This window comes from Etheostoma cragini, chromosome 5 (genome assembly GCF_013103735.1).
Source record: "Etheostoma cragini isolate CJK2018 chromosome 5, CSU_Ecrag_1.0, whole genome shotgun sequence".
Taxonomy (NCBI): Eukaryota; Metazoa; Chordata; class Actinopteri; order Perciformes; family Percidae; genus Etheostoma; species Etheostoma cragini.
The window spans coordinates 16,635,631-16,662,414 of NC_048411.1; the positions used below are offsets into that span (position 1 = coordinate 16,635,631).

General features: G+C 40.2%; 2 protein-coding genes across 3 annotated transcripts; both read right to left on the minus strand.

Moving 5' to 3' along the window:
* Positions 1-2,522: 2,522 nt before the first annotated feature.
* Positions 2,523-14,579, minus strand: LOC117944844 (docking protein 2-like). The gene is made up of 8 exons (XM_034872030.1): positions 13,980-14,579; positions 13,688-13,825; positions 12,787-12,954; positions 10,160-10,268; positions 5,887-6,056; positions 5,386-5,670; positions 4,336-4,446; positions 2,523-3,950 (listed from the first exon to the last, which is right to left on the minus strand). The coding sequence occupies exons 1-8, from the start codon at positions 14,037-14,039 to the stop codon at positions 3,066-3,068; spliced, it is 1,926 nt and encodes a 641-aa protein (XP_034727921.1). The 5' UTR covers positions 14,040-14,579; the 3' UTR covers positions 2,523-3,065.
* LOC117944850 (bile salt-activated lipase-like) lies at positions 11,107-26,211 on the minus strand. Of its 2 annotated transcripts, XM_034872039.1 has the most exons (14): positions 26,144-26,211; positions 24,467-24,614; positions 23,413-23,532; positions 22,012-22,209; positions 20,923-21,053; positions 19,369-19,476; positions 19,160-19,283; positions 18,402-18,588; positions 17,944-18,147; positions 17,507-17,704; positions 16,853-16,960; positions 16,330-16,475; positions 13,636-13,641; positions 11,107-11,118 (listed from the first exon to the last, which is right to left on the minus strand). In XM_034872039.1, the coding sequence occupies exons 1-12, from the start codon at positions 26,198-26,200 to the stop codon at positions 16,361-16,363; spliced, it is 1,698 nt and encodes a 565-aa protein (XP_034727930.1). In that variant the 5' UTR covers positions 26,201-26,211; the 3' UTR covers positions 11,107-11,118; positions 13,636-13,641; positions 16,330-16,360. The 2 variants fall into 2 exon arrangements, with proteins under 2 accessions (XP_034727930.1, XP_034727929.1); XM_034872038.1 differs by lacking the exons at positions 11,107-11,118; positions 13,636-13,641 and having other exon boundaries at positions 16,157-16,475.
* Positions 26,212-26,784: the final 573 nt, after the last annotated feature.

Genomic DNA, 26,784 nt, shown 5'->3' on the forward strand with positions numbered 1-26,784 from the left:
TGAGCAGTAAAACACAGCATAACCTGCACCAACTCCCTAGATTGGATATGACGACACTTCCACGCTTTTGGAGTTCTGGTTTGTTTTGTGGGTCCGAGTCAAGGAGAAACATGCACACCACCCGGAAACCGTTGTTATGGTAGCATCGGTCGAGTACTAGAAGCTCAAAAAGCCAATCCTACAAACTTCTAATTCTTATTCTACTTTTTTTATTGTGATTATGACTATTACCCCATCTTATCAAAACTCAGCCATTTGAACTTTTAAAATTTTCACTGTATGTCATGTTTTAGTTTATCTTCTGTTTGCAACGCTAGCCACGTTTAGCAAACAAGTGCATCACTTTGCGACGAGTGAAGATAGGAGTTGAGCATGCATCACTTCGCGACAAGTAGTCGAGCATCCAAGTTGCGAACGAGAGACTAAAAATAGACCCACTTCACAGGTGGCGCCAATCTGTATTGTTGCCCAAAAATGAGAACCAGCAGCTGATTGGACGAATGTGTCAACTGCATAGACAGAATAAAGTCTACACGTTTAATCAAAACGTGTTTCTGAAAACATCTTAGATAAGAGAAATAAGCCATGCAGTTGCTGAATCTGACTTCATCTCGGATCGACAGATTGAGAGATTTTAGCCACGCTCATCCCGCTCCTATTTTCCAGGTTAGCACTCTACCAGTCCGATTGGTCATTTGCCATGATGGCCATGATGGTTGATGTTGCAAAAATATTGACCTGTTTACACACTGCAGTCTGTATAATATGAATGTGCGATAGTTTTCCTTGAAATACTATAATTCGGGATTCTTTGCACGATAAATTGGTTTTCAGCATCTTAAAAACATTAACCAGGATGGCTTTATATTCACTGAGATACATCTCTCTAGAGCTAATGTATGCAAGAAAGTCATTAAGTCACCAACACTGCAACGTCTCTGAAAAAAGTAGAGTAACATTCCATGTGCACGACTGTTTGTCTAAAGCTTTTGTGACTCTGTGCTGAATAATTGATCACTTTGGATTAAAAAGTTAAATGAAGATACAGATAAATAATACATCATAAATCAGGATTTATTTTAGATTTACAGGCTCCACACAGCTGTTTACTCACAAGACAGCTGTACACTACCTCAGAGAGGAAAACATGTTGAAGTGCTCATATTAAGGTCTTTTTCAAGTTCATATTTGTATTTAGAGGTTATGTCCAAAACGGTTTACAGTTTGTTTGCAGCAGTTTGTGAACAGTGTTTTCTGTTGGAGATGGTAAGTCCCTTTGGGGTAGGCTTTGGGCTTTTTCACTTTGTAAACCTATTTCATTCACAAAACATATATAACACAATGAAGGAAAGGCAAAATATGAGCACTTTAAGGATTTGTTTCTTAATTTCAAACTGAAAACTAACTAAATGAATTCAGTCAGGCTTCTGATGATAATATTCAGATGGTCTATATGGTTTCTCCTGATTGGCTGATTATCTACATTATGATAAACAGATGTTGTGAGCTCTGTTGCCCTCTATTGGAAGAAACGGCTTATTGCTGAGGTCAAATCCATGAAATAATATCAAGAAATAATATGTTCTCACATCATATTTTCTTCCAAATCCACTTCACTTAATGTAAATCAAAGAGAAAAATCAAATAAATCTCATGAAAAACTTTGACATCTCTTGTTATACCTATGAATTAATCTACTGATGCTGAGCGGAGACCATTACCAACACTGTCCATGCGGGTGTGTTTAATGATGCTTCCACTTCTGTCATAAAATATTTCAATAAGGAGCTCTGGTGTCAAAAAGCCAAACAAGTAAACTATAAAAATTCAACTTGACCCACTGCTGCATTTATTCCTCAGATGTCTGAGCATCTTTGAACGCACCAGCAGAGTTTTCCCATCAGCCTCTGCTTTCAGGTGCATCACCACAAGACGTTTTGCACGTGGTAGCTCAAAGGAATAAATGAGAAGCAAATTTCAACCTGCACATTTAAAATGCGACACACACACACACACACTGGCAGCACCAGAAGTGTCTGACAAACGTGCAGCAGCCAAGATGAGTCATTAAGTGAGAAGTAATGATACACTGATTCTTTGGGGAGTTGACGCACACCCACCGTGAAACTCAACACTTCCTCAACACACACACACACACACAGAAGTACTGGGAGATATTTTGCACATTTTAGGCCATAGACATTGCAGGACATACTGACATGTTGTGTAAGTCTCTCAAATCTATCAGGTCTATCAAATTATAAAACAAAATGTTCCCAATATACTGTAAAGCTGACAACAACTAATTAATTCAAGGTATTTTTATTGTGATTATTGAGTTGATTGAACATTTGTATTATTTATACAGTACCGTAAATAAACCCAAACCCAAATAAAACTACAGAAATCTCCCAGTTGGTCTCTTTGGTATTCTTCAGCAAGTCTGTAGGAGACTTGCTATCAAAAAGAAGACCCCGTACAAATCAAACTAAAGTACAGAAAATAATTGTTTTTCCATTTTCGTCCAGCGCTACAGCTCAGTAGAGAGGCACAAGGTGGCGTAGGTCTCCGTTTTCCACAGCCATCAGTTCCTCCAGTGTCTTCAGTTTTCTGCTTCCTCTCAGAAGTCAACTGGACCATTTTGGTGATTTGGACTTTTGGTCGGATAAAACAAGACATTGGAAGACTCCTTCGGACTGTGTGGTTAATTTTTTCTAAAACTATTTCATAAATTAAATGATTTAACGATAGTGAAAAAACAGCTTTCAAAAAGCACTAGTCAGCAGGGGGAAAAATGAGCTGAGCAGAAACAATTTAACTGTGAATTATTTAACACTAAATTTGAACACAGAAGAAGGCACTGCTCGTCCTCCAGAGAAGTGGACGAGTATGTCGGTGCAAAGCGATATTATTCAAAGAGAGTAAAGATGGATGATAAGCCAGAGAGTTATGACTTGATAAACCAGAGTCTCAGTGATCAGCCCAGTCTGCCAGCTGGATTAAATAATAAACCTAAATATTCACATTGGAATCATGTTAATGCTCACAGCTGCTTCCTGTCTCTTCTACGCCATCTTCACCATAATGTTTTTGTACAGGGAATCCTGCTTCTCCTTGCTCTGTTCGTCGTCTTCCTTCCCATCTTCGTCTTCTTCTAGTTCTTCTTCTTCGTCTTCTTCTTCTAATTCTTCTTCTAATTCTTCTTCTTCTGTGCTTTGTTCGACAGGAAGCACCTTCTGGGCTCGTTTGGGCACAGCATAGTCGTCCACCTGGGCGTTGTACGGATACTCGTGACCTTTAGGGTCAGCAGGTATACCCATAATCCTCCAGGCATCTCCTCTCATCTCTTCAGGGTCATCGTACAGGGAGGTGGGAGGTTTCTGCATAGGGGCGGCGCATCCTTCGGGCTCGTCGTAGATGTGTTCCACCTTCCTGTACAGCTGATCACCAACAGCAGGGGTGGTGCTTGAGAAGATGTTTCTGATCTTCATCTCGTCGATGCTATCGTAAAGCGGGTCTGCACCAGACTCAGCTCTTTGAGCCTGATGGGAGTTCAGGATATCTGACATGACGTTTGTGGCGATGGTGTCAAAGGGGAGGGAGTAGTCCGGCTCATTGCGGATGGCAGGGGGGGTGCAGGAGGGAGCCATGCTGCCGCCTCTTTTCTCCCTCTTGGTGTCTCGCTCTGCAACGGCCAGCAGGTTGATCTGGGAGTACGTCTGGTCTGGGTTGGGGCTGGAGCTCATTTTGGGGCTGAGGCGAGGATTGGGGTTGTGGGTGGAGCCGACGCCCGGGGCCAGGTTGGCGCCGGGATCGGGGCCGGAGTGAGGCAGAGGGCAGCTGGAGATCATCTTGACCTGGTTCTTACGAGGGACGGGGAGGCCGCGAGTGTCCAGAGTCAAACTCTTCACACCCGTCAGCGTTTTATCAACTGGAGGCTCCAGACGAGACTGAAGAACAGAACAGACGTCATCAGTGATCAATTATTTATACTTTGTATTCATATCAATCAAATCTGTTCAGGCATCAGCAGTGGAGAAACACCAACACTGACGTCATCACACTCACTCCAACCAATGGTGGAATTTTAATACTCAGTGACAGAGGGACAGAGTTTTTCCATTGTAGGCTTGGTTCCAAGGTCCAGCCAAAGACTACAGTGACCAGCTGTTTCAGGCAATAACTGATAGAACTATATATTTGTTTTTGTAAAGATGTACGTCATCAGTAGGAACCAATGGGCTTAGAGCTAAGAGTCACAGACAGGAAGTCAGACAGTATTGAGAGACACACTAACGTGTTGATAGTTTATGTTTTGCAGTTAATGTTTCTTACCAGTTGGGGGCGGTGTTGCTGTTGTGAAGAAGTGGAACTCTCTTTATCTTTGTGTAGAATCATATGAAGATTTGGAGTTTCAGTCACCAGGCTGTACACACCGTCCTCAGTCTGCACACAGAAAACGTCCAGAAAACCAGACAGTTCAGAGATTCAGAAGTCTTCATCTAGAACATCTGGTTTCCTATAACAGCAAGTACAGTGTGATGGAAGAATACACAGGTTTTGAACTCTGTTATACAGCTAAAAGGGGGAATAATGAACTGGGAAAAGAACATTAAAGTCTTTGAATACAAAGTCAGAATTGTTTAATAAAAAAAATTGGAATTGATGTGAAACTAAAAGGGCCCTCACAGAGCCAAGCCACCAAGGCATGCCCTATCTCACATTGTTAAAGCAATGTGAATTTTCCCCGTTGGGAAATGATACGTCCAATTATTCAGACACCACATGAAACACAAATTATATCACATATCTCACAATGTTAACAAAAGTGACAAATGGTTTGTTTCCCTTCTCTGTTATTCAGATCAGCACTGACATGTAATGGGTTCTTCCTTGGCCCATGCTACACCCTTCCACCAAGTTTCATAAAAGATCGGGCCAAAATCGATAATCCTGCTAACAGACAATGGCAAGGCAGGAAAAAAACAAGCAAACAAACAAACAAACGAACAAAGAAAAAAACAGAAGAAGGGTTTGCAATCCTTGGCAGAGGCAATTCATTTCTGAAGTTCGGCCTCAGCATTTGTATTCCCTCGCGAATGTGCAGATTATAGTTTAAAATGTATAAATGCATGATTTTAGTTTAGGGAGAAGTCAAATGTAATAATTTTGTCTGAGGTGTGGTAAGGAACATTAAACCACCAGAATTATGAACAGAGTTCAGTTTCTTAAGGTTTGAGTTTAGGTTCATATATAAATCCTGAAATGTTTGTAAAATCTTGTGATTATTTGTGACAGTCCTTACTTTATTTTGAAAATTCTGCCTTCAACCCTCTCTATTTTAAAAGACATTATTTTGACAGATGACCTGTAATGTGAGCTGACCTGAGCTGCAGGAGGTTGTGGGACATGGCCGCGGGCTTGAGGGAGCGGTGCCATCCTGCACTGGACCAGGGGTGGGTTGAGGGGTAGGGCGGGCAGGTTCCCGTCCTGGGGGGTCTCTGGACTCCCCCGGCCCCCCCCGGAGGTCTGCCTCTGGGGGCAGGAGATCCGCTGAAGGTGGATGGCAACCTCCACAGCCTGAAACAGTATATTCCCCTGTTTGGTGTCGAATTCAAAACTGCCCTCGCCGGAGTCGCACCTCCGCCCAGCCTCGAAGGAGAAGGTGGACTGGAGGACAGGAAACAAATCAGAGAATAACCTAAATAACTTGATTTACTTATTTTTTTAATTAAACAGTTAGGATTTAAAATTCTGACTTTGACCCGACTTTACTCTTTATTTATCCTGAATTTTTTCTATTCTTGGGATTTCACTGAGACAACACTAAAACTAACCTTAAACCAAGTTTGTGTGTGTGTGTGTGTGTGTGTGTGTGTGTGTCACCTTGTCTCGTCCAAAGCGGCGCAGGTATCTGTATGGCCAGGTGTAAACAATGTCTCCAGTCTTATCCAGCAGGTGAAGAGCGTCACTATCAGCTCGCAGGAATCCGTCTCCTTTCAGTCTGCAGCGATCAGAGGCCTCTGTCCTCCGAATACACACTCTGAAGTCACGCACTGACACACACACACACACACACACACACACACACACACACACACACACACACACACACACTGTCAGTCATAGTCTGTTTGTCCACAACTACTTAACAACATGTCAGGATAATATCATCTATCTTGGAAATGATAAATAAACCCATAGAAGAACTTCTGAGTTTTAAATATTTTTAAGTCAATACATTTCCATCTTTTTGTGTTTATTGAGAAAAAACGAAATATTAAAAACTCCCTTTGGGTTTGGGTATGTTTTTTCTATTTTTGGACGTTTTACTGATCAAACAAGTATTCAGTTAATCAAGAAAATAATCAACAGATTAATCAATGATGAAAATAATTATTAGCTGCAACTTAGGTACGAAGTGACTAATGTTTGAGCTAAGAACAGGTGGACAATAAGGACACCTGATATTATAGTAGTCATGTAAAGGCTAATGGATCGGTTGGTAAAAGATGAAAGATGGAGGGACTCGATAGAGATGAATGGTATTTAAAGAGTTTTATATGATGAACATGTACGGATTTGTTGAATACTTGATTCTGATTGGTCAATTATGGCATTCTATGGTCTGTTATTACTTAACAAACATCTTCTATGGACGCATTTCTGATGATAGGCCCTAGAGAACCATCGTAAAATTCATAACGTTATTTTGAAATCAATATTTTGTGTCAAATTATTGATATCTTTGCTAAGTGGGATCATGTTCCCTGAGTCTTGCTTCAAGCCGCCAGGGTTTAATTCCCAATAATGACCCACTCAGATGTGAAGATACTGATAATTAGCTTGTTGCTTTATATTTGACGTGAATGTGTTGTTTGTTTTGTTTTGGTTAATTAAAAATAAGATAAAATATGTTCTTTTGTTATTTTGTTTATTTTGGTCTTTCTGTCTGGTTTTCTTTGTGGTTAAGATATATGCTCTGTATCTTGTTGATAACTTTATTGATAGAGCAGACGTCATATAAATGTCACACATAGCTTTTACTAATTTACAATTTTTTTTCTTCTTCTTTTATGACGGCAGCAGTTAACATGTTCTCAGATGTTTGACACTGGGGAAACCACACACACACACACACACACACACACACACACACACACACACGTGTTTGTGCAGGTGTGGGACAATGTGGGAAACAGTAGCTTCAGAAGCTGCATATTATGACCTCAATTATACACCAAATGTTACAACTGTAGTACTACAACTTCCAAGAGTCTATTTATAACTACTCTGTGTTTTTATATACTGTTACCTGCTCTGACTTTATCTCTTCTTTGTCTCTTTTCATCTCTGCTTCTACATCTTCATTGATGTTAAAAAGAATGTTTCTGTTTGAAAGGAGCTTTCAAAATGAAACAATAACATCAGAAAATTTACCCATGAATATCTGTATTCCGTTGCTTTATCTTTACATTAATAAAATGAAACTGAACTTAATTTTAAAAAAGATAAAAAGATTTTTAGATGACAGATGGTGGATTTTGACATCTATATTGATAATGAGAAACGATCAGAAAAGACACATGTGCTTCTGTGGTGTTGGATATTGCTGCTTTTAATCCCTGTGTATGTCTCTAACACTTTTGGCATATTTGTATTTTGATGTGTTATGTGTATGTCTGAATTGTCCGCGTCTATCTGTGTTTGCACACTCCCTAACCTTCAATTGCCTCTTGAGGGACAGATAAAGTATTTAGAATTAAGTTAAACAAAAGAAATCAAAGAAACATTTTGAAATGTAAAGAACAGAAACTTAGGTCTGCGTTTGGGATATTTTTGTGTAAAAATGAACTGCAACACTAATTTAATCTAATTAGTTTCAGCCGGTACCTCTGCCTGCAGTCGGTTTAGTCTCAGTTATATTGAGTTACTCATTATTGAGGATCATAAAAAGAAAAACACGGACAGTCACAGTTCTGTTTACTATATTGCTTCACAGCCACAAACCAACTAAATATAGCAACTTAATCAGAGCTGCAGCTCAGGTGCAAACCATTGAGTGGAAATATTTCTGAGACTGGACTGACAGAACACTTACTCAAACACTTACTCAAAGACTTACTCAAACCACATAACTGAGACACTATATGAGGTTCAGCTTCCTGTTGAGAAACAGGAAGTTTGTCCTGTAAAGATAAAAGCTGAAGTAGTCTTGGTGCTAAAGAAGCTTCCATTACGCAGCAACTCACACTGACAACTGACCCTGAGTCTAAATGTGTGTGTGTGTGTGTGTGTGTGTGTGTGTGTGTGTGTGTGTGTGTGTGTGTGTGTGTGTGTGTGTGTGTGTGTGTGTGTGTACTACTGCAGTATAACAGTTTGATATTTGCTATTTCATGGTCCTACAGAGACCTTATTAAAACCCTTCAAAAATGATAAATGATAAATTAATTAATTGACTGTAATAAGTTACACGTTACTTAAACAGTAAACTGCAATTGGATGGTTATCATAATTCAGCAGGTTATTTTTCACGTTATTTTATGCAGCCAGTGGCCCCTTCACAAGGTACGCCGGAGGAACATTAGGCTACAAGAACTTGTCTAAACACATTCCGCGGTTTAGTTGTTCATCAAAATGATGTCTGTGACTTTGTGTTTGAGTTTTTTATGAATCTTTGAATCAAAGGTTCAAGTATTGGAGGTCAAGAAGGGTCAGGATCTAAAGACTCTTTAGGTTCACAACGAAAACTGTGTTCACACAAAGACACTTTGTTTTCAAAAGATTGTTTTTTTGTGTTTGGTGGTTTATTTTTTTTGTTTCTTTTTCCCCTCTTCCCTTTTTGTCTCTCTCCCCTAGCAGTGTTGGTGCAGCTTAGGGCGTTGCTGCCTGAGCTCGTCTCTTTAACAAGGCACACCATCTTGTTTACTACTCCACACATAAAGGGGGGACATCAGGATACAGGGGATGCTCTATCTGCAGCAGCAGAGGTTTGGGAAGGTACAAACAATTTACAACACAGAGCTAATGCTAACACAATATGTCTGAGTAATGTAACTGTATGAGCAGCAAGAACAGTAACTGTGTGTGTGTGTGTGTGTGTGTGTGTGTGTGTGTGTGCATATGCGTGCGTCTGTGCGTGCCTGCCTCAGTGTTTGTCTTGCAGCAACAGAGTGAAACATCATTTTGGCCGCAGGCTGCTAAATTTAGCTTTGATGGGAAAAAAGCAAGAGAGAAAGAGGAAGTGAGGTTTGGTTGAAGGTGCGACCGGAAGTCGTGAATGAAGGTCGCACTGAAAGCTTCTGCACGAACACAATGACACAAGGAGAAGAAAAGTTTTCACCACAAGAGCTTATGAAGAGGTTGATCGGCTGCTTATTAAGTCTACGGGCTATATATAGTAATATTAAATTCATCAATAAAGACTATTCAAATTTTAAAAGTCCATACATTCTGCAATTTACGTGTCTCTAAACACTGGAGTAAAATCGAGTCAAACAACTACATGATCAAATACTTTGTAATACCTTCTTCTGATCTACTAAATCAATTGTTTGTCAAGCACATTAACTTAATTACTGTGCTTGACAAACAAGTACTTGTACTTTACTTGGGTAGTTCCATGTTATGATGCCTTTAGTTTTCAGGTTAATAATGTAAAACATAGCTAATTATTAGAAAAGATACAGAGATACAACTTTATAATCGACCCAGAAGCATTTTAATGAAATGAACTCCCCCTTTGCCAGCAAGCACATTAAAGGGATGAACACGTTAATGCGTCTAGTTTCAATCATGATTTCTGGTCATATCTATAAAATATCCTGACATAGGACATGACTAATACATCCTCTGCAGATATGACAGCCGTCTACTTCTGACTAGATATGTTCCAAATATGAGACGGTTTTATTACATATCACTAGCTGCAGTATCTGGGATGCCATGAACTCCAGATTCTAGCAGTAAAAAGTTGTCCAATTCTGGAGTCGGATATGGGTCGAACGTGTAAGCTGTGACTCACATCATTAAAGAGTATCCTGGACGTACAGTATGTATTGTTATATTTGGATCAAATGTCATATTTAGGCAATGATATCTCTTAACTCTTGAGGGTTTTGCACAGTGGAAAAGTGGACAGACAGTCCGACAGGAGTACCTGTTTCTCTGCCGCTGTACAGGGAGTTGTCTTCCATCCCCGCATCTTCGTCCACTCTGTTTCCTCTCTGCAGGCTTCCTCTTTTCACTCTGTGTTCTGTCCAATTGGTCTACAAACAAATATTATGGATTATTAACAGTAAGATCACTTAGTTTGATTACTTTTCTCCAATGTATTCACAGAGAAATTTCAGGTTGTTCAGGCGTTGTTCACAGCACTCTGTTTAACACACTGAAACCGGCCTTTCTTGAACACATTCTGTTCATGCTGGACATGAACACATCATTGATGATGAAGGATGAAACCCACAGTCTTCTTCCTGTGAAATCCTCAGCCAGAAAATAACACTTTTCACTGCAGCTTAAAGGTACAATATGTAATATATTTACTGTATTAAATCCAAAAATTACCTCAACATGTCATCAGGCATTTAGAGGTAACATGCTAAGCTGAAATACTATGTTTTCTATCAACAATGCAAAAGTCAGTATTTACTCCGTTCCGTAACAGAATGTCTGTTTGAGTTTTGGCCAGTGTTGGCATCAACTGCCTATTCTGACAGCCGGGCAAGGTTGCCAGGTGATCTATAAAAACGCAAACCCGGGGGTGCGGGGGAGACAACTCTGTACAGTATTTAGAATTTGGACTGCAGTTACTATTTTATATGCTAGCTGTCACCATTACATATTGGACCTTTAACAGTGAAACGGAAGAGGACATTTTAAATCAAACATGATTTAACTTTGGACGATACCCACTGACGCACGTATGTGTTACCGTAGTTACCACAAAAACCTACAACTAAAATTTATTTTTATTACCAATTAATCTGTGATTAATAATGTGATTTTTGATCAACATCAACCAACTGTAATAAGAAAATGATCAATCACAACGTGCTGTTACATACATAAAATACATATTTGATTTGCTTTGTTCATTTATCCTGAAATGATCTGCTAATTTAAAATCCTGCAGTGGGTCTTAGTGCAGCTGTCTGTGCAATGTCCATCCACCCATCCACCCATCCACCCATCCATTCATCAGTCTTTTTTGTCTCCATCCCCTGACTGCCCCTCCCATCTACTCATCACATGTTTCCTCTTCTCTCATCAGCAGCTCTGCAGTTTACAGCCTTTCCCTCCCACTCCTCACCTTAATCAAACTTTCCTTCTTGTCTTTGCTTTCTGTTACCTGATACTGACACTGGAAACATGTTACCTTCCTGTACTGAACCTCGGCATGATGCTTTGTTTGGACTTTTGATTTGTTTGGAATGTCTCCTGGTTTTGACCTTTGCCTGCTCCAGTTTTACAATAAATCCCTCATCTCTACCACTTTGCCTCCATTGTCTATTAAATCTGTGTAGTTCAGTCATTTGGTTTTCTTGCTTTGTGTAATTTCTTTGAGCAGCTCTGAACACAACATTCAGACTCAGCTGTGGACCAAGAGGAAGTGGTCTCAGTCCGCGGAGCTAAAAATTCCTGGAGCTGTTTGTTTGTCAATGTCAATGTCAATTTTATTTCTATAGCACATTTAAAAACAACAACAGTTGACCAAAGTGCTGAACAGGGTCAATGTCAAATACATAAATAACAAGTGTAAAAATCACTCCAACCAAAATACATTTGTGGTTTGACCGTGATCTGACCAGGCGGCGGGTTTGAACTAAACAGGCTCCTGTAGCCGCCTGTGTATTCTGGGATGTGGATGAGACAGCAGGAGACTGAATCATCATGTATATATTAAAAGATGTGATCTGATTGTCTGTCTTTGTACAAAGTGGGTAGTTTTTGTCACGCAGAGACAGAAAGAGGAAGTTGTGACTGTCAGCTGTTTGTGTGACTGTCTGGTCCGTGGACTGGTGCATTGTGGGTGGTGATGCAGAGGTTGTCAATGAACAACTCACTGGACAGGGCAGTAAGCTCTCAGGCACCCAACAGAAATGTCCACATTAACTTCCTTAACTCTTCATCTCCACCTTAAATCGATTTGTTTCATCCTGAAACAGTGTGAGGGTTTTTACTAACAAGGACAATGTATAACTTATTATAACTCACACAGCCTGCACACCCAAAACAAACCAGCAAAAAACAAAAAAATATCAATGAAAAAACAATTTTAACAAACATTTTTAATTTTTACTTTTTTCTATTTGTTCTCATAATAATTCCTGCCGTCTCAAATAAAACAGTCAGAGACAAAAGTCAAACTTTGTTGTCACATTGAAAAACTATTTGCTTTAGTTCAACAGCAGTGAGGGAACAAACAAAAGACAACAGAAATGTATCAGTGCATATGTTGTTCAGTGATGGAGAGTTCTGCTTGGTGAAACATGGTCCTTAACCGCGACCCTTGGTTTAATGCTGACTCCCTAAATCTGCACTCTGAACTGATCAAAGCAATGCAATGATGAAAGCATTGATAATAAGCAATGATGATAAAAACAATGTATTGATCGACACTGACCGAGGTCAGCCTTGGTGTTTGTTACCTGTTGTGTTTGACACTTTGACATCACAACAGTGTTTATTACAGTAGCTACTTTTGTGTGTGTGTATATGTGTGTGTGTCTGTGTGTGTGTATCTGTGTGTGTGTGTGTATGTGTGTGTGTGTGTGTACCTACAGGGAAGGCGATCTCACACAATTTGTGTGTCCAGTCGTCCAGCTGTAATCGGTCTGCGGCGAACACATAGATCTTCTCGGTGGTCTCGATCAGGAAGGGTCCTGTGTCTCTAGGACATCCGTCCACGTCCACTTCCGACACACGTATACAGTCCGCCAGACGGATCACCTGGGAGACACACGCACACACACACACAAACACACAGACACTTTTACCACCTATGTAACAGGGTGAGTCCTGTAGAGATCAGTAGAAAGACCAGTGGAGTCCAGTAGGCGGATTTGCATTTCCTAGCATAGGCGTAAATTTTAGCGGGGATGCATGAAGATATGCCCCCCCCCAATTGTTTTTTAGAAGAGGTACATTTGTCTCCCTCAAAAAAATATGAACCAACCCACTCCCCAAAAGAGGTAAAAAAAAATCAGGGGGCCTAAAACATGTGCAGAAAACTACACTTCCTCTGACTGGCTTACCCTAATATTCCCACCCCCACCCTAGTCTTGCTTTGCTAGATGTATCTCCACAGCGCTGCAGAGTATGGTCTGGGTCCTCTGCATGTTGCTAGCGATGATGGCTCTGCAAAATGTTCTCAGGAAGGAACTTGTTTTGGTGAAACATTTGCACTTGCTCTTAGCAGTGTATCGCCGTTCGTATTTAGTGAATCCCCACCAACCGGCCCCAAAACGTCCCGGTGAAACACTAAATGCCGTGAACACATTCTTTGTAAATCTTTGCAATCATTCCCCTAAAGAACCAAGCAGGCCTGCCTTGTTGGATGATCCAAATCTTATTCAAAACTTGCCATTTATAGCATGTTGCAACTTTCACACGTCCAGTAGAGTCCGGTACGGTTTAGTAGAGCCCAGTAGGGTTTAGTAGAGTTCAGTAGAGTCTACTCTACCTTCTTGTGCTCCTGTTGTTTGCGAAGATTTTTGTCACTCTTCTCTGCACTGGCTCCATCTTTACATTCAAAGAACTCCAGTCTGGAAATCGAACAGGAACTGTCTCTGAATAGGACGCACCACACACGCTTCCATTTCTACATGCAAACACACACACACACACACACACACACACACACACACACACACACACACAGTTACTGTTCTTGCTGCTCATACAGTTACATTACTCAGACATATTGTGTTGGCATTAGCCTGCCAAGCCTGTGTTAATTTGTTTATTGTTTGTACCTTTCCAAACCTCTGCTGCTGCAGATAGAGCATCCCTTGTTTCATGATGTCCCCCTCCATTCTGACACTGCAGCTCCTCTTCTTCTCCTCCTATTCCTCCGTCGGTGTCTCCTCCTTCCCTTCCTTGTCCTTCCTCTTCACTCACGCTCCTCTCTGACTTTCTGCTTCCTCTTCTGCTCTCTCACTTTTCTCACCTGCTGTTATTCTTCTTCTTGTCCACTTTCTTCTTCTGCTCCTCTTCTTCTTTCCCTCCTCCTCCTCTCCTCCCCTCTACTTGCTTTTGCTTCGGTCCCCTTCTTCTTCTTCTTTTTCCTCTGCGTTGCTTCTGACTCTTTTCATTGCTCTCCTTTTCGTGAGCTTCTCCTTTATCTTCTCCTTTCACCTCCTATTGTTTTCTCTCCTTTTCTCTTGGTCTACTCGCTCGTCTTGGAGAGCTTCCCCCTCTCCTCTCCTCCTTCTATGGTTCTTCTCTCTTTCTTTCTCTCTTTCTCTCTCTCTCTCTCTCTCTGTGGTACTAGTGTGATGCAGAGAAACGTTAAGTGTGTCATCTCTGTTTCCTGCCTTCACTCTGTTGCAACATAAAATGCAGAACTAACTGTGTGAACTCGAACCTCCCCTTTTCACTGTCTCTACTCCCTTCCTCCTTCATGTCTCACTTTAAAGGTCTTATTTAAAATGATATTCCCGTCTGCACTGTGGTTACTTTACCTTCTGTTTGAATTGTGCTGCTTTGTTTCTACTCATCATCTGTACCTACCTTTATTATCTGATATAGGCTACGTCCTTGTGAAAATATCATTTGGTGTCCTGTCCCCCCCCCTGGTGGCCATGTTGGAGGTGCCTCCAATTGTTAATCTCAGTAACAATTGAGCGGATTATTCAGTTACTGAAGTACAAGTACCACATTGTAGAAATACACCATTAGTAGCAGATAGGAGATAAGATGGACTTAAATAATATCAGTCTATAAACAGTGCAGAGGAACAGAATTATTTACATGGTCCCAACAAAAGAATTAACATGAGATGCAAACAAGAAGATATACAGGCCTAGAACAAGATTAAAGATAAAGTGTACTGTTGTGGTTTGGGGTTTTTTTTGGGATTATTTTTCCCTTTTTTGCCTTTGTGTTTGTGTCCCTCTTTCCCCCTTTGTCTTTTGTTGTTGGTCTTGTCTTGTGTTCCCTCAGTGCGTGTATGTTCTGTTTCCTGTTTTATTTTGAAGTCTGTCTTTTGGAGTTGTCTTGTCTCTAGTTTTACTTGCTGTGTCTTCCCGCTCTTGTGACTACCGGATGTTTTCCACGTGATTCCCTGCCCTCTTGTCATCTGCCTCTTCTTATCTAATTACCTGGTGTATTTAATGTTTGTGCTTACCTTGTCTCTCGTCTGATCCTTTTGTCTCCTCAGTGTTCCCGTTCGCGTTATCCTTATACTGTCCCTAGGCCTACTGTCCCCCGTGAGTTTTTAGTGTTCCTCCCATTCCCCGTGAGCCTTCCCTTGTGCGGATTATCCTGTTTTTTGCATTGCTCTTCCCTGTGCCCAGGTTTTGGATTGTTTATTTGGACTCTGCCTTCTGTTCCTTTTGGTTTTGTTCTGTGAGTAATAAAACCCCTTCCGGCCTTCTCGTCTCTGCGTTTGGGTCCTTACTCCACCCCCCCATCACATGGAAATGCAAGTAGTGCAAATGAAAATTAGAAGTTATAAATAACAGTAAAAGCAGTTGCCTTAGTATATTTAAGAAATACAAAAAAGCTTTGAAAATATTTTTTAAATACATTTTTTGTCAGCGAGATGTAATTAAACAGTAAAAGTATTCATTATGCAAAAAAGAATATTTGTGTATGGGTGTTTTTTTTTTGTTTTTTTTTTGTACTGTGATTCTTTTCTATTTTCTTTAAATTAATTAGTTTTTAAAATGATCCTAGAAATGAATGTCTAAAGTTTGGAAGACTAAAGCAGTTTGCTAAACTACAATAATGAAAATTTGAGAAAAGTTCATTTGCATTCAAAACAGGTTTGGATATTTTTATAGTACTGGCAGATTATGTCAGAATTAGTACTACGGTTAAAGTGACTACATGTAACTTTTAAAATGCTCCTAAAACTGCATAATTTTTCATCTGGTGATCATGAATGACCTGTAACAGCAAACACAGGAGAAATAAAAGACCCAGAGTGCAGAGTTCAGCTTCATTTATTAGGCTACATAAGAGAAGAGAGGAAACCACACATTTAGTGCAGGACAAACTGTTGCATTTGTTTCCCTCAGATTGATGCTAATTCCTCAATTATCCTGTTTACATCTTCACTTCCCGTTCTTCTCAGCATTTACAGTTCCCACTGAGCAAGAAAAATTAAAAACAGCAGCAGAGTTGGATTAATTTACTCAGACTTTGTCTTCATCCTTCCATCATTTTCTTTTTTGTCTTTCTTGACTGATGGCAGGATGCTGTAGGTTTTGGTCCAGTAGTCGACGTAGTCTGATCTCAGGTCATAACTGAAACGACGAAACAGACAAACTTCTTTCAAAATGTAAACTCTCTGTCCTCTAACAGTAATCCATCATCTTCTTCAACTCTCAAAAGGTTTTTATGTTTCCATCTCAGTAAATACAGTAGAATAAAAAGTGTAGGAGTGTGGTCAGCCAGCAGAGTAAAATAAAGTTCAGTCTGCTAATTATATAAAGTAACATTGACAAAAATACAACAAATAATACAATGTTGTAGAAGTATTGAATAAAGACTAGAGGAATAATAGTAAAGAGTATAAACAAGTGCAATAGAATAGATTCAAAGACAGTAAAGTAAAGCAGAAGTACTATAAAGACAGAGGTTTGAGAGCTGAGTTAAATATCAGTAGACTCCAGTGTTGTACCTCACAGAGGACTTTGTCATCTGGTGATTGATGATCAGGTAGGGATGCCTGTGTTTGTCGAAAAGGGGCCAGGGAACTGGGACTCTACTGCCACCATTGCTGGGATCACTGGATATGTAAGAGTGAAAGTTTACACCAGTATTAGAAAGGACAGACCTGTTCACAGCATTCCATATCTGTTTTCTGTGTCCAGATCAAGTCCAGGCCAATGGAAACCACTTCCAAACAATGCTAACCAGTTTAAACTAAGTTAATATTTGTTGAGACCAGTTTGAGCCAGTTTCTATAAAAGATAAAACACACAGCTGGCACTAGGTTTAACTGAGTTCATACCAGTTGACTGTCATTCAAACCAGTTTACACCAGTTTCAGACTTCTTCAAACCAGTTTCAGGCTTACTTCAGACCAGCTCAAACTACTCTTAATCAGTTGAAACTGCTTCAGGACAGTTCAAACTACTTACAGGGGACAGCAAAGACATTTTTTTCTCCAGTCTGACCAGTTTACACCTGTTTCAGATGAGTTTAACCAGTTCATACTATTTACAGAGGACAGCAAAGATTTTTTTTTTTCAAAACCAAACTGACCAGTAGTCTTGTTGGCAGCCCTCAGATCTGTTGATCTGTGTGTTTGTAGTGCTCGCTAGAAGTTTACCCGGTTCTGGCAAAGTTGGTCCAGTATGCAATCATGTAGCCAGCCAGGTCCCGGTGTCGGGGGAAGTAGACCAGCGGGAGGGCGAAGGGTTTACCGAACAGGTACTGCAGATCCTCTGCGTGCTCTGCCTCCACCCAGCGAGGGAATCCTGGGATACGAGTCTTCATGTTGAACAGGTAGGAGAAGGTATGGGCTCCACTAAGGAACATACAACAGAAAATGGAAGGTACATCCTGGTCGAACAAGCAGCTGCAGCGGTCCCTGAGGGTCTGACTGATACTAACATCGGCACTTGAGATGTTTGACCTTGCAAACTAAGTGCAACAATTGCCCATGTGAACACAAAGACACCCACTGTAGTTTTACAGATCCAAATTGTACATCAGGGACATCAAATATGTATGTGTAACTTTAAACACAGTGCAAACAGAGCTGACCTGGAGTTGTTGGCGTGGAGCTGGAGGGCAATCTGAGTTGGAACCAGGAACATGAAGTCGGTCTCAATGTCGGCCACTGTCTTCTTTACCACCTCCGGTTCCGGAGCTGAACCCCAGTGAGATGAGTAAACTTTGAAGGCCGAGTCCACAGCAGCGTTCCCCTTCTCTTTAGTCAGACCGGCTAGCAGATCCCTAACGTTTGCTCTGAGGACAAACATGGCCGGTATACACAACCGTTTCTGTCACCATTTTATCCCGTCATCTAGAAATATTACAACTTCCAAAAGCACATTACAAATTCACAGGGTGAATCCAGCTGCCTGGTTAGTGGATAGTACTTGTGATGAATAACGATAAATGGAGTTTTTACAGGCATTGTAAATCATCAGTGATCATCATTACCTTTTATTTTTATCAAAATAAAAGTCTCTAAAACAAGCTCATGTTTTGGTACTCACGCAGTGGTATTGCCATTCTTCTTGTTAATAGAAGGAACGTCAACTCCAGCAAAGATGTGTCCGTCCATGCTGTTGACCCCGGCCATGTAATCAAACTGAGCCGCGTTGTGAAACAGCTTACTGGGCTCGTCGGGGATAAAGTCGCCGTCAATCACAGGAGCGAGTTCAAGGAGATCCATGACCGTACCTGCAGGAAGAGAGACGGAGATTTCCAATATTGACTTATTTCTGATGAGTCCACCATGGTTCAGGTCGGTGAAGAGGTTTTGGTTCTTTAGCTCCTTGTGCACACTTTCCACTTGTCTGCTATTTTGCAGACTTTCTTGGGAACTCAGTTCATAGTGATGTAATGTTACAAATAATGTCAGGGGATGTGCAATATTATATTATTGCACCCAATTTCATTGAAGCACTTACACTGATCATGGATGTGGCATGATTAAACGCATGTGAGAGTTTAGTGCTGAAGGTTTACGAAAAATAATGATTCATTCTTAAACAACATTTTTGTGTGAAAACTTGCGTCCACATAAGTGTTTGCAGGTGGTTTTGCTCACAGTGAATCCCCTGAACAGCATGAAAATGACGTTTGGTTAGTCAATACTGGATAAAAAAGTTTTGTGTTTGTTCTGGGTCTAAATTCTGCCCGCTGCTGGTCAAATGTGGTTTGTTGTAGCTTTAATCACAGTGCCAGTTAAGCAAAGAGTCATTTTTTTAGTTAATACAGATGTTGTTTTTGTCAGTTCCAGCTGTCTGACCTTTTCCCAGAATCAGCAGCACGTCGATTTTTCCAGCCAGGGTGAGACCAACTGGGTCGCTGAGCTTCAGACACTCTAACATCTCGTCTTCGTCGCTTCTCCAGCAGCCGACTTTACGAGCAATCTGCAGAAACAAACAGAACATTTCAATAAACAAAAGTCAGTTTGATACACTTTTAAATAGTCTGAACAGCAAAATGTTAATGGACCTTCTTGGTGAGCGCCATGGGGTTCTTCTGCAGAGCCCAGGGGCTGAGGGCCACTCCACACTGAGTGATCACTCTGCGGAATAAGCCTTTACTGTAGGGAGACAGCATCTAAGGAGACAGACAGACAGACAGACAGACAGACAGACAGACAGACTTATAGTAAATCAAAATGAATTACATCACAACTTTGACTGATAAAAGACATATTTTTGTTTTTGACTTTCTGTTCATATAAAAATAAAAATACAAAATACAAAAAGTCATAATTCTCAAAATCACTTCATCAATAACAAAATCTAAATTGACTGACCATCTCAAACAAAAATGACAATTTTGATATAGAGATAGTTGGTAAATTATTTACAGCATATGCAATAACAATGGAAGACTATGGCCACCAGGAAATTGACTCAAAAAATAATTTCATCCTTTCTACTTCAGATTTGGTTTTCTCGGTACCCAACTTGGCGTTTGGAATTTGGAGCCGTTTTGACAGCATTGGATATTAGATATTGATAAACTGTGAAGAAAACTAAACGGCCGCACAATAAAAGTTGAGGAAAAAAGGTTCCAAAAAAAAGCACTGCCAATATGCTGGCTCCTCCATGTCTACCCTTCACAATAAAAGCCCATCTTAAATTCACTCATAACATTTTGCTGAGAGGAAACTCAATAAAGAGGCATTTTTGCTGACAAAAGCCAGACCCAATATTGTATTAAGTTTCTGTGAGCGGTAAATTCACAACTTCTAAACAGACGGCAAAACATAACATAATCTCCTGAGTCCATGAGGGAAATGTCTGTGATTAATCCACATTTAAACTGACATTTTGTGAGTTTATATACAGTAATAATTCCTAATTTCTGCTTTTCTAACTCAAACATTAGGCATGATTTCCTATAAAAGAGTTTTTGTTTACCATATATTCCAAAAAAAACTTAAACTAAAGTTAATATGTTAGTATTACATAGTGTTGAAAACGTCAGAAAAGTGACAAACATTGAAAAAAAGCATAAAAAGCGTTAAAAATGGGACAAAAACGTAAGAAAAACTTTAAAAAATCAATAAAAAGCATTGATTTTCAATTTTGGAGGGAAGAAAACACAAGGGTTAAGAGCATACCAAACCTGTAGGTGGCAGTGCAACAAGTAGCTCAAGCCTACGTTAGCCTATCAGAAGCTCAAAAACAGCAACAACAGCATCAAATCACTTACTCTCTCTTGTCTTCTTTACTTCCTTGGCTGCCTAAACCTCCGTGTGTCTCAGTTTACATGCAAACAAAGATTTCCAAAATCTCCATTCTGGTCGGAGTTTGTAGAAAGACTCTTTTTCAGAGACAAATTCCCTGTTAATCTACTTGCAAGCTAATATTAAAATAAACTGTCTGGTAACATAAGTCAGGTTTTATCTTTTTGATAAATACTACAGTGAGCAGCTATTTTAGGAAATTAGTGCTAAAACCACGTAACATTTTTTAGACTTTAGAACAAAAGGTCCTTCTCAGGTAGATATAAACTCAGGTTTATAATCCGGCTGAGGTTTTGACCACTGACCTGGAAGCTGGCGCTGACGGCTCCGGCTGATTGGCCAAAGATGGTGATGTTGTTGGGGTTTCCTCCAAACGCTGCTATGTTCCTGCGAACCCAGGAGATGGCAGCATGCTGATCCCACAGACCATAGTTACCTGACAGGTAAAATAGTTCCCTGTTTACTGTTTCCTGTATCTGACTGAGTTCAGCTTTACATCAGAGAGCAAGTTAATATCAAACTGTTGCTCTGATCATAAACTACTAATTTCTCAGAGTTCTTCAGCAAGCCCAAGTACACCTCCGCTCAAGACTGAGCACCAAATCTGGGGTGACTGCTGCCCTCTCCCTCTGGAACTCCCCAAACGCATCACTGCTCCAAACTATTTCTAAACGGACGCTGTGCTTGCATTGTAGTTTTGATCCTTTTACCATATGGAGCATCTTTGAGGATCTAAGAACTAAAATGTCTGTGACAGTTAGTTAGGGGGCACTGGACACTAGGCCTAAGGGAAGGCTAGAACACTTTCTGGTTTCCTTGAAAAGGTCCACACGTGTAACTGACCCATACTGAGACAACAACAGCTTGTAGCCAAGAAACTCTTCACACTGACAACTGGGACAAACATGTTGTGGTTTAGATCAGTGACAGTATCACACCTGAACCACTTCCCACCTGCTCCCTGACCTACACCGTTAATTACTTTTCAGAACCTGTGCCCTCTGCAGAAGAAAAACAGAACTAATCTAAACAGGCTGACATCTGAGCAGCAGCTGACCTAACAGCAAGTTTATTTGCGGACACACTGATAACACAAAAAACACACCAGACCTCTGATCACATGCATGCTGGGAAATCACAAGCAGGCACCCAAACACAGCCGATCAATCTCCAAACACTTTGATTCCCTTAGTGCTATAAAATGGATGTTTTCACCTGGTAGAACTTTACATTTAACTCTGCAGGATAATCTTCAACACCTGCAGCAGGTGGAAATGTGTCGGATAATTCAGATAATCAGAATAGTTGTTGTGTTTTGGCCCCAAACATTTAACTGAGAAACAGAGCAGATGAGCAGAGAAGAGCAGATCAATGATAGTTGGTGTTGATCACACCTGGCAGTCGGGAGTCTCCGGTGCTGAGGAAACCCATCGTCCCGACTCTGTAGTTCACCGTGACAACGATGACATCGCCCCTGTCAGCCATCTCCTTCCCATCGTACAGAGAGTTCCCGAGGATCGTCAGGTCGTTGGACGCCCCCAACAGGAAAGCTCCGCCAAACAGATATACCATCACCGGGAGGTTCTTTGACACTGATGGAGAGACAGAGGGTCAATAAACAGCTTGTTATATCATCCTCGTCATCACTGACAGGATTTAGTTACTTTAGAGTGCTAACAATATGATCATTTTCAGCTTCACAATTGTACTTAAAGGTTATATCACAATAGGTTTACATGGTTTAATTCTTTCTTTAAAACACCATCTTTTTGTTGTACTGCACTTTGCCGCAGCTCCCCTTTTCACCCTATGTGTTGAGCTATCTGTTTAAGCTACAGAGTGAGGCATCGCATCTGTTCCATCTTTGTTGGGAGTCGTACATGTGGAGTAGCTAGGTTTGGATTACTAGTCAGTCAGAAGTAGAGTAGGAGGGAGTGCCAGCAGCTACGTAGGCAAGTGTTATAATATGTGTTACAAAGTGACGCGCGATTGTCACGGAAGTAAAGGCTGACTACAACAGAGCAGTTTGGAGCAGTGTTTTCTGTTGGAGATGGTAAGTCCCTTTGGGGGGGAATTTAGGCATTTTCATGTTGTAAACCTATAACATGCACAAAAAATATGTAACACTATGAAGGAAAGGGGAAAAGCCCAAAAAGCATAATATGAACACTTTAATGTAAAACAGCTCCAAATATTAAGTGTGAAATCAAGCTTTTTGTTTGTGAAGTTTAACAGGAAGCTTTACTACACCACAGACATCCAACGCATCATACATTGCAACAGAGCACCAGAAAATACTGAAGTATATTTTTATAACTAACTGTAACTGCTGAAACACCAGAAGTGGAAATACACTTACTTTTTCAAGGTATTCGTACTTCACTTGAGTATTTCTCTTCTATTCGAATACTTCTATTCCACAACATCTGAGAAATGTTGTACCTTTTACTGCAATACATTTATCTTACCACTTCAGTTATTATCACAAAATATAATCAACTAATAAACAATTATGTATTATTACAGATTAAACTACCCAGCTGTACACAAAGCTGTCCATCTTTACCAGCAGCACCATTAAAGTGATAAACACATCAATGCATCATTTACAATAATGCAGTAATATAATAGATATTCTGCATGAGTTCTTTTACTTTTGGTACTTTAATTACATTTTAATGCTAATACTTTTGTATTTTTAGTTAAGTAAAAGGTACTTGTTCCACCTCTGGTAAAGACTGTGGCATTCACGAATAAACTGAGTGAGTGTGTGTGTGTGTGTGTGTTTTACCTACATTGTAGTCCCTGTGGAACGAAGATATTAAGGTAGAGACAGTCTTCGCTGCCCTGGGTTTTTTTCTGCAGCAGCGTCACCTGTAGGCAGCGATCCCGATATGTTTTTGCCTTCAGGATTCCTGGAAACAACAAACCTTTGTACTTATTCCCATTCTCTGATTTATTCTCATTGTTCAGCTGATTAACATTGTAAACACAGTAAGTAGGGAGGATAAACTAAAATGGCATTACAGTGTATATTCTTAAGTACAGAGTTAAGTCAGGACTAATCAACACGTTACATTGATCTTTATAGGTGTTTGTTGGTGCCAAGTCCGAGCCAAGCTAGATGGTTGCCCCTGTTTCCAGTCTGTTATGCTAAGCTAAGCTACCACGTCTTTTAGGTCGCTGTAAAATCATGGCCTCCAGCACTTTAAATAAATTGCCTCTTGCCAAAATTCAAAATTGTCATTCAGCTTGATGTGTAAACTGTTCAAAGACGCTCGCAGAGAGGTTTAATCTGCTAAGCAGACACATTTCGGATTCCAGCAGGACCTGTCGGGGAGCTACAGCCAATGAAAACACAAAAAAACGGGTTGATGGGAATTCTGTTAGAGGGGTTGCATGATCCAATTGGAACTTTACTGTCATGCACAACAGAACAAAGTTGTTGTTGCACCTTGAGATAAATGCTATAAGAAGGCCCAAGGCTTTTTTTGTGAACACCTGTCCAAAGACAACAACCCTGAACCTTCTTTTCTTTTTCTTCTTTGTTTTATCGCTGCAAATCAGCAACCAAAAGCTTGAAACACCTGTTTTTGCCGAACATCCAATTTTGGAAAAACAAAAAACCTGTCTTATGCATTTTGTCGGTTGATACGTTATGTCTTGTGTCACTTCTTGCATGCATTAGTTTTGTAGACCAGACATACGCATCTGGGATTCCTCCTGGTGAAAAATCTCACCTGGGCATCAAAGCACCCCGGTGAGATGTTTAACCACCGGAGGTCAACAGGGACTCCTGGTTGACATGGAAAAAGTCTGGATGAAGGAAATGTGAGTTGAGTTACATACCGCTCCATCCAGGATGAGGTTTTGCTTTCTCCCACTTTCCGGGGACATCAGCATAGGGGACTCCCTTAAAGACGTCAACGCTCCTAAACAGCCCCATCCCATGACTCTTTCCCTCTACCTTCCCACCTTCCGTCTGCACCACACCCAGCTACACACAGACACACACACACACACACACACACACACACTGGTCACTAGTATGTCAGCTCGTGTGATGATGACCTTCTAAAACCAAAGACACCTCAGAGTTTTAATAAACCAGAAGTGGATTTATCCCGCTGATGATAGTCCATGTTTCTCTTTACAACAATTCTTTACATAATAATAAATACAATTGTAATACAACAATGTTAAAAACAACAGACAAAGCTAAAAATCTTGGTGTAGTCATGGACTCAGACCTGAATTTTAACAGCCACATTAAGAAAATTACAAAGTCAGCCTGTTATCACCTTAAGAACATATCAAGGGTTAAAGGACTTATGGGTCAACAGGACTTGGAAAAACTGATCCATGCTTTCATCTTCAGTAGACTTGACTACTGTAACGGGGTCTTTACAGGTCTCCCTAAAAAATCAATCAGACAGCTGCAGCTGATTCAGAATGCTGCTGCTCGAGTCCTCACTAAGACCAAGAAACTGGATCACATCACTCCAGTTCTGAAGTCTTTACACTGGCTCAAAGAATTGATTTCAAATTACTTTTGCTAGTTTAGAAATCACTCAATGGTTTAGGACCAAAATACATTTCTGATCTGTTACTACACTACAAACCACCCAGACCTCTCAGGTCATCTGGGACTTTCTGTCCCCAGAGTCAGAACTAAACAGGGTGAAGCAGCTTTCAGTTTCTATGCTCCTCATATCTGGAACAAACTCCCAGAAACCTGTAGATCCGCTGCTACTCTCAGTTCTTTTAAATCAAGGTTGAAGACCTTTCTTTTTGATGCTGCCTTTCTTTAAATGACTGCTCCTTTCTTTAAATTTCTTATGCTGCACTGTAACTTTTATTTTTGTATTTTATGTGTCTTAATGTTTCTATTTAGTTTTAAACTGTCTATTCATGTGTTTTATCGGTTTTTAATGCTTATGATTTTTAACTGTTTGTACCTGTTCTTTATCTGCTTAACTGATTTTGTGTAAAGCACTTTGAATTGCCCTGTTGCTGAAATGTGCTATACAAATAAAGCTGCCTTGCCTTGCCTTGCCTTGCCTTTATGTTCAGACTCAAACCAGCCGTAAATGTATCTTCCAACAAGTAGTCTGTGTGAAATATCTTCTTCCTCTGTGCCATTAAATCCAATCAATGAGCCACATTGTTGCAATAGGTGACACCATAAGACACACACACACTGTGATTTATTTTGAATCAATCCCACATACACCATCCTGCTGTCCCGAATACTTAATAGAGAACCAAATATTAAAATAGTCCCCAACAAATTTCCTCCTGTTTGTTTGATAAATACTACAGTGTTGTTTTAGGAAGTTACTGCTAAAACTACATATGTATTTGGGTCTGGAAGTCAGAGCAAAACACAGGAAGTCCGTAATATTGAGAGAATGAATGTCATGACATTTGAGTCTGAACATGAGATTTACTGTTATGACAATAACCCTCACCATGTGTATACTTAATATTAATAGAAATAGAAATCTTTGATGAAGTCCCACTCACCTTTGCAGCTGAGGCTGAGTTCAGAAAGACGCCAAACAGAATCACCAACAGCAGCATCGTCACCTGTCTGTTTGCAATCCCACCAACTGAGCTGCTGCTGCTGCTGCTATTTGTACTAATAGTCACTGATAGAAACCTGTTATCTCCAACAGCTCTGCTGAAGGCAAACTCAGCTTCACAGCATAGTTTTGTAATATTTTTTGTGGCAATACTGTATCAATACATAGACATAACAAATCAATTTAATTTAATTCAACTGTGACTTAAAAATTCAGACCCAGCCCATTTACTTATGTTCACTGTAGTGGACATTGGAGTTTCATCCCTCTGTTTAGAATCTTTTGTGTGAGTCCCTTAATTCCTGCTGAATTGTACAGAGGACATCCTGGTCTTTTCAGTGACATGTCATTTGATTGGGGGGTATGCCAAAAAAACACCTCTTTCTTTCAAAATGGACAGCATAGGAACAAGCACATTTTATGGAAAGATGAGAGGTGAGTCAAATGTTGTTTTTCTATGATTTTGTGACTATGATAATCATATATTTTCTTGTTCATTAAGGTGTTATGAATCAGGTATCCAGATCTGACAGACACTAAATGATGCGTCTTTTGAAAAATTTGCCATTTTATGAATGTCAG